Below are 8,060 nucleotides of genomic sequence, written 5' to 3'. Positions count from 1 at the left end.
CTCCCTCAGGAGCCAGACTTCTCAAATGATGGGACAAAGATCCAGGAAATAAGATTCAGATGGTGCCAAACATTTATATTGTGATAAAGCCAACATGCAATTCTGAAGTACGAGAAAATATAACACAGGTAAATATTCATGCAACCAGCATAGGAACACCAAAATATATATAGCAAATATTAACAGAACTAAAGTGAGAAATAGACAGCAATTAAATAATAGCATGGGACTTTAATACCCACTTAAATCAAAGGATAGATCATCCAGACAGAACATTGATAAGGAAACATCAGCCTTAAATGGCATGTTAGAGCAGAAGGACTTAACAGATATACACAAAACGTTTCATTCAAAAGCAATAGAATACACCTTCTTTGAAAGTCTACATGAAACATTTTCGAGTAGAGAATATATATCAGGCCACAAAACAAGTCTTACAAAATTTGGGGGGATGAAAATCAAATAAATCATCTTTTCCAAGCACAATAATATGAAACTAAAAATTAATTACATGAAGAAAACTGGAAAACTCACAAATAGATGGAGATTAAACAACATGCTACTGAATAATCAATGAGTCAAAGAGAAATCAAAAGAAATTTAAAAATACTTTGAGAAAAACAAAAATGAAAATATAGCATACCAAAATGTGTGGGATGTAGCAAAAACAGTTCTAAAAGGGAAGCTCATAGTGATAAATGCCCACCTCAAGAAATAAGAAAAATGTCAAGTAAACAACCTAAAGTTACACCTCAAGGAACTATAAAAAAGAAGAACAAAGCCCAAAGTTAGAAGAAGAAAGGAAATAACAAAGATTAGAGCAGAAATAAATGGAATGGGATTTTAAAAAATGAAATAGAAAAAAAAAAGATCAATAAAATTAAGAGCTGATTCTTTGTAAGATAATCAAAATTGACAAGCCTTTAGTTAGACTCACGAAGAAAGAAAGAGGACTCAAATAAATAAAATCAGAAATGAAAGAGACTGTTGCACTGATACCACGGGAATACCAAGAATCATAAGAGACTGCTATGGACAATAATACACCAACAAATTGAACAACCTATAAGAAATGGATAAATTCCTGGAGACATACAACCTAACAAGACTGAATCATGAAGAAGTAAAAAATCTGAACAGACCGATTACTAGTAAGAAAATTAAATCCATAATCAAAAGCCTTCTGACAAACAAATGTCCAGGACCAGATGACTTTGCTAGTGGATTCTACCAAACATTCAAAGCAGAATTAATACCAATCCTTCTCAAAGTCTCCCCCAAAAAAATAGAAGAGGAGAGAACTCTTCCAAACTCACTTATTAGGCCAGCATTATCCTGATAACAAACCAGACAAAAATGCCACAAATTATAAGCCAATATCCCTGATGAACCTAGGTGCAAAAATCCTTAACAAAATACTAGCAAACTGAATCCAACAACGGATTGAAAGGATCATACATGATTTTACCATGATCAAGTGGGATACAAGGATGGTTTGACATCCATAGGTCAGTCAATACCACCTTAACAAAATGAAAGATAAAAATTATATGATCATTTCAACAGATGCAGGTAAGCATTTGACACATTCAACACCCATTTATGATAAAAACTCTCAAGAAAGTGGGTATAGAGGGAATGTAATAAATGTCATGTATAACAAGGGCACAGCTAACACCATATTCAATAGTGAAAAGTTGAGAGCTTTTCCTCTAAGACTGGGAAAAAGACAAGGATGCCCACACTCACTAATTTTATTCAACATAGTACTGGAAGTCCTAGCCAGAACAATCAGGCAAGAAAAAGAAATAACAGTCATCCAAATTAGAATGGAAGAGGTAAAAGTATCACTATTTGCAGAAGACATATTATATATAGAAATCCATCAAAAAAATGTTGGAACTAAAAACAAAACAAAACCTGTTAGAACTAATAAACACATTCAGTAAAGTTACAGGATACAGAATCAATACACACAACTCTTCTGCATTTCTATATGCCAGATAACCACAATAAGATATCATCTCACACCTGTTAGAATGACTATTATCAAAAAGAAAAGAAATAACAAGGGTTGGTGGAGAAAAGGAAACCCCTGCTGATGGGAATGTAAATTGGTGCAGCTACTGTGGAAGATAGTATGGAGGTTCCTCAAAATATTAAAAATAAAACTATCCTATAATCCAGCCATTCCACCTCTTGGTGGTTATCCAAAGAAAATGAAAATGTGAATTGCAGCAACATGATGGACCTTAAGGTCCGTGCTAATTAAAGTATGTCAGATCGAGAACAACAAGTACACTATGATCTCTCTTATATGTGGAATCGTAAGCAACAACAACAACAACAGCAAAAAACAAAAACAAGATCATAGATACAGAGAATAGATTGGTGATTACCACAGGCAAGGGTTAGGGTTGGGGGTAGGAGAAATGGGTGTAGAGGGCCAAAAGATAAAAAGAAAAAATAAATACATATAAAACATTCAACAACTCCTAGGCATCTAACAAAAGAGATCATCTCAGAATGGGATAAGCAGCAGGAATAGATTCCCAGATTCGTGCGATGTTTGAGCTGGTGGCTACAAGTTCTAAATGTTCTAAATCTCACATTTTATTTTTATTAAAAAAAATTTTTTTTAGTTAAGTAAACTCTACCCCCAACATGGGACTTGAACTCACAACCCTGATATCAAGAATCTCATGATCCACCGACTGAGCCAGCCAGGCGCCTTTAAATCTCACATTTTAAATAGTGAATAGGCCCATGAGGGAAAGGGCATGCCCAAGTTAACAGATATTTATGGGTGCCCCTGGGAAATGCTGAGTACTTAAGAATAGGTGGAGGCAACTTATTTACATTGTCACAAAATAACCAGTAAATTCAGTAGTATACACACACAAGAATAAAAATCAACATCATCATTGTTAGTTTGCCATAATGTAGACCAAACAGTCCCTTGTTTTGGTAGAGCTCTGAATCAAGCTGAGTAGGAAAACGTTCCAAACACTCATGATGTTTTTATGGTAGTAAACAAGTCCGACTCTGCATTGACAGTCAGAGCTGGACCATATGTTGTCACTCATATCTAAGTAGAGGAGTGGTTGCAATCAGACAATTAGGGTGTACAGATTACTTCTCCAATACATTTTTATTTCTTCGCCTTATTAAAACAAAGAATACTATCTTAACAAATTCTATTTCCAAGATTATTATATTTCTTCCATTTTGCTTTTTTAGAAGGATATTGTCATGCTGCAGCAGTTCATTCTTTTTAGAGGTATCTCTTAATTAGCAATAGAATTCAGGACCTGGTATTCTGAGAGTTAGGCAATTGTGTCCAGGAAAAGTATGCCAATAATAACATAATTGATTGGCTGCAAAAAAAAAAAAAAAAAAAAAAAAGAGATCTTCCAAATGTCTTAGAAATCTGTATTCCGATGGTGCAAATAAACCCAGACAAAATGAAGTGGTCTTTGTGAATGGGAAGCCCTGATCTCTCCACTCTATATTTATTCCATTTTTATAACAGCTTTGGGTTTAATTTAATACATTATTATAGAAGAAAGGGTCCATTAAACAGCTACAGAAAAGTGAGAAATATGTTCCTTTTAAGTTTTTTTAAATGAAGCATTAAAAAGTAGAATACTTCTGAAATGATATTCAAATGATTTTTAATTACTACAAAGGCATTGAGATGTTAATACACTTTATATAAAAGGCAGGGATACTATTCCATCCTTCCTTTTCTGTCACTAATTTCAACCCTAAGAAAATTATTTCTTTTGATCCACTTTGATAGCATGTAATAAAAGAACAATAAAACATATGGCTCAATTACCACTGCTTCTCATCAAGCATGAATTAATGAATATCAAATTATTATTAATTGTTTTTTTCTGGCTTCTTCTCCATAGGACAACAATTATACGCTGCTGCATTTTGATAAGCGTTTTGTGTTTAACACTTTGTGGACCAGGCCCTAAGAGGAACAGATGCTTGGAATCATTATACAGAAGAATAATTCTTTAAATTTATCAACACTCGGAAAATACATGATGATCATTTATTCTCCCTAGTTGATGCAGTGTTTCACAACTACCTTAAGCTTCCCTAAAATTCCACCCTCCCCTCAGTGTTCTATGTGCCTTCCTTTGAGAAGCAGTTGCTATGTGCATATAAAATAGTTTATAAGTTCAATTTCTCAATTTTAACACTAATACTCATTCCTCACATATGATTATTGAATTTTCAATTCCTCGAGAAAAAAGCTCTTTAAAACTGAAAGCTATAGCTCAAGCAGCTAAAGAATTAAATTAACTAGCATGGCATAGTCTATAATAAATTGTGATCTCTGTAATTGACAAAATCAATGTCAGTGAATGATATTTATAGACACTTCACAAAAAGATCCTGTGTAACTGGTAGTTCATTTTATTTTTATTTATAAGCTGTCTGTAATTGTAAAGTGCTATGTAATATGAGTAGATGTGATATGCCAAAGAGCATGTCTCTGTAATCTATAACCATTATTTCTCAGAAATTATTCATATACCCAGATTTTGAAATGCATGCAAAGAAAATTTAACAAGGTATAATATGTAAACTATACATGTCATGAGATTTTACCCATTACCCACAAATCCATGTTTTTTGTTTTTAAAATATTCTATAAAAATCATTTCTGTGGTAAATTGAAGGATAACATTAAATTGTTTAGATACCCTATTTAGTTCAATATACTTAACAGACACATATTCAAAGATACTTTCAAAGAGCAAGCAACACGTGTTTTAGAATCAGATAATCTGAGGAGCAGAAAGGGACCTTAGAAATAATTTTTTCTGGAAAGATCAAGTGATTCTCTGAGGTCCATACAGCTTTATATGAAACACCTTTCCGCCAAACTTTGTTTAAAAAAAAAATTCTATCAACATTTCTTTTGCATGTGAAAGATATACATGCATATCTTGCTTTTTTGACAGTTCATCAGGATGTCAATAATATCTGTAAATTCAAGTCTGTAGGGAAACAAAGATGACAAAAAGGGAAACTTGTCTACTATGGTCACCACGATGCACAGCTCACATACAGAGCAGAGACGGACCAAGTTAGTGTTGACAGAGCTCGCTGCCATGAGAAGCATCATCCCTTTGACATTGGTAACTGGAACCACTTGAATTTCTCATGGCTAACTCTAGCCAGATATTAGATGGTTTCCTTTATGTATATGACTTTATGGAAGGCAATCAGATTATTTATGCAATAGCAGAATTGTTAGTTGTATACAAGAGTCAATCTTCAGTGTGAAAGCTTTTCTAGATTACATATTCTTAAAATAAAATTTTAACATCCTGATAAATGCTTTTATCTTGATTTCCATGTGCCAGAATTATTGAATCCACTTTGCTGAAAAATTTAAAGAAAGTACCAGTTAGAAATACAACTTCAGCACAAAAATAAGCCTGTAACGAAAGTTTTTTAAATAGCCATTCATCAAGGGGGTAGTGGTGGATTAAACATTTTATTTTTTATTTCTGCTGCATTCATCACTCTGGCTTTTGGTCATATACCATGAACACAAAGTACCAATGCCTGGCGCTCATATTCAGGAGATTCCTGAGAGTCATATCTTGACAACTGCTGTGTCCGATAAAATAGCAATGCCTATGGGGTGCACATAGTCAGGGAGGAAGGCACAAAGACTTCTGAGTCTTTTGATAGTCATATTTCCTAAACCATTTCGTGGACTTCTGGAAGACTGAAAGTTTTAGAGCTGCCACCATGCACATCAAGTCCCTTGATATAATATTGTATCATGATAAGGCTGCTGAATTAGGAAGAAAATGGAATATGGGAACTGGCTAGGGAAAGCAGAAAATAGAAGGCGAAGTATGAATATAATTAGGTTTGTTCTTGTAATTGGATCTGCAGCCTGATGGAACGTGGGTTTCTGAATATTTCTCAGAGCATTTTCCAGATGTAGCCTCCCAGTACCTCATTAATGTCACACATTTGTCGTTAAATTCCATATTTTGGATCCCATGTAAGAATCACACATTCTCCTCCTTCATTCACCATACCAATGAGGCATCAGAAAACTCACCTTCACATTGTGCTGTTGACCAGCTATCCAATATCATTCTGATTATTCTATCTACTTACCATTGAATTAAAAATAAAATACTGGCTATTAAAAACTGATCAAGTTTTGTAGCATTTTATTTTGCTAATTTAGTGTACATTGTGCATATCTTTTAAATCAACTTTTAAAGTTTTCATGCTGTTTAAAGAAAATGAATTAAAAACTCAAGTCCTTAGTGTTTTCTTCTCACACCATTTATGCCAATTAAAAGCCCAAATTATAGTAAAGTTGGTCTTAAACTCACAAAAAATACTTGATGCTATATTTAATATAGAAGTATATAGAACTAGCTCTAAACTTCCCGTTTAAAAATAACATTAAAAAGCAGTTAGTGGAATAATCAAATTAGGTACAAACGTATATTTCAGGACAAATATGAAAGGTCATTCACAGAAATGGACTTCAATTCACACAATTATTTGAGCAGAAAAGATCTATTTTTGTTCAGAAAAAAATAGAAAATTTTCCAAAATAAATCCTCTTTGCCTAGTTGTACTATGTCTGGTCTGATATCAGGAGACAATAATAAATGTTGGCTGATTTTATACCCTAAAATACTACCATAGTATAACTATCTTCAGCTAAATTCTTAACTAAGTAGAATTGATAAAATACTTTTTACTTTATTGAAATCCTTCATTTCAACAATATTAAGTGCACATTAATATTAGTAAAAGCAATCATTCCTTAAAGAGCTTAACACTTACCTATAACTTTAGAGTAACAAGGCTCACAGTGTATTGTCTGTCTATAAATCCAAATACTGTCACCCGCTTGTAGGTTTTCCAAAGGCTGTTTGCATATTTCACACTAAGGAAAAAAACAATATGTAAAATTTACACACATTATATATGTAGACTCTTAACTGTAATAGGATAGAAAAGCCCTTTCAATTCATTCAGTACGATCCTTCATAGCAACACTCAGATTTGAAAGAGGACCCACAGGGAAAGTGGGAATGCCCTTGTTTATGATCCTACTGCTGAAATTTTCAAATAAATGCTCACAACATCTCTCCACTCTGAAAATGTACATTTCAGGGTATATATACCACTGAAGTTTCTGCTGAACTCACAATAAAATAGATAAAAATGTTCAAAAGTTGGTTATGCCAAAGATAAAATCACCACTCAATATCTCAAACAAAAACACAAAGCATACTTGTTTGCTTACTAAAAGTTATGCTGTCCAGTTACAGTCTCATTGGACAAAACAACTTCTGATCTTACATAGGGTTTAGGGAACAGTTTGTTTTGTGTTGTGTTCGTTATGGAGATAGAAAAGGGTTGACATCTGCCTTAGACCTGTGCTCATTGGAAACAAGTTCACCTGCCAACTGGCTGACTTTCAAGCATGAGCCTGTCTCTGATTGTTGGCTTTCAGAGGCGAGTTCACTAAAGCAAATTGTCATTGATCAATTAGTCCAGGTAGTTCTATTATCATGGCTATAGAATAATATATCTTTTCCTATGAGTGTGGGGACATTTTTATTTTCAGTTAGTAGTATTTTATAATTAAATTGAAAATCGAAACAAATCATTTGAAATATAATAAATGGACATTATTGTTCTTTACTAAAAGTCATAATCAGGAGAACTCTTTATTTTAAAAAGTTTTCTGTATAATAGCTTTAAGCAAATAATAAATAAATAAACAAACAAATAAATAAATAAAATAGCTTTTATTTTATGTGGAATTCTATATACTATGGCCTAAAATTGGATTCTTTTTCTCAAAATGAGACACCATATATCTGATTGCTATGTGTCACTGTCTGAAGCTAATTGAAGGAGAAGCAATCAGTTGTTAAAGTATTACATTTACTTGACTGAATTAGATAATTTGCATCAACCACAGAATGTCAGCACAAAAAGGACCCTTGGATTTAAGCAAATGATTCTCCAATTGGCTGCCC

General features: G+C 33.2%; 1 protein-coding gene across 4 annotated transcripts in view; it reads right to left on the bottom strand.

Annotated features, from left to right (window-relative positions):
• Positions 1–3,657: 3,657 nt before the first annotated feature.
• SCEL (sciellin) overlaps positions 3,658–8,060 on the bottom strand; it is a 169,157-nt gene continuing 164,754 nt past the window's right edge. For all 4 annotated transcript variants that reach the window (XM_049647099.1, XM_049647100.1, XM_049647102.1 and 1 more), the window contains 2 exons: positions 6,853–6,955; positions 3,658–5,409 (listed from right to left, as the gene is read on the bottom strand). In XM_049647099.1, the coding sequence (XP_049503056.1) occupies positions 5,393–5,409; positions 6,853–6,955 (120 nt within the window). In that variant the 3' untranslated portion in view covers positions 3,658–5,392. The remainder of the gene's footprint in view (positions 5,410–6,852; positions 6,956–8,060) is intronic.

Source organism: Panthera uncia (assembly GCF_023721935.1).
Source record: "Panthera uncia isolate 11264 chromosome A1 unlocalized genomic scaffold, Puncia_PCG_1.0 HiC_scaffold_16, whole genome shotgun sequence".
NCBI classification, from domain to species: Eukaryota; Metazoa; Chordata; class Mammalia; order Carnivora; family Felidae; genus Panthera; species Panthera uncia.
This window is presented reverse-complemented; position numbering and strand designations above follow the sequence as displayed.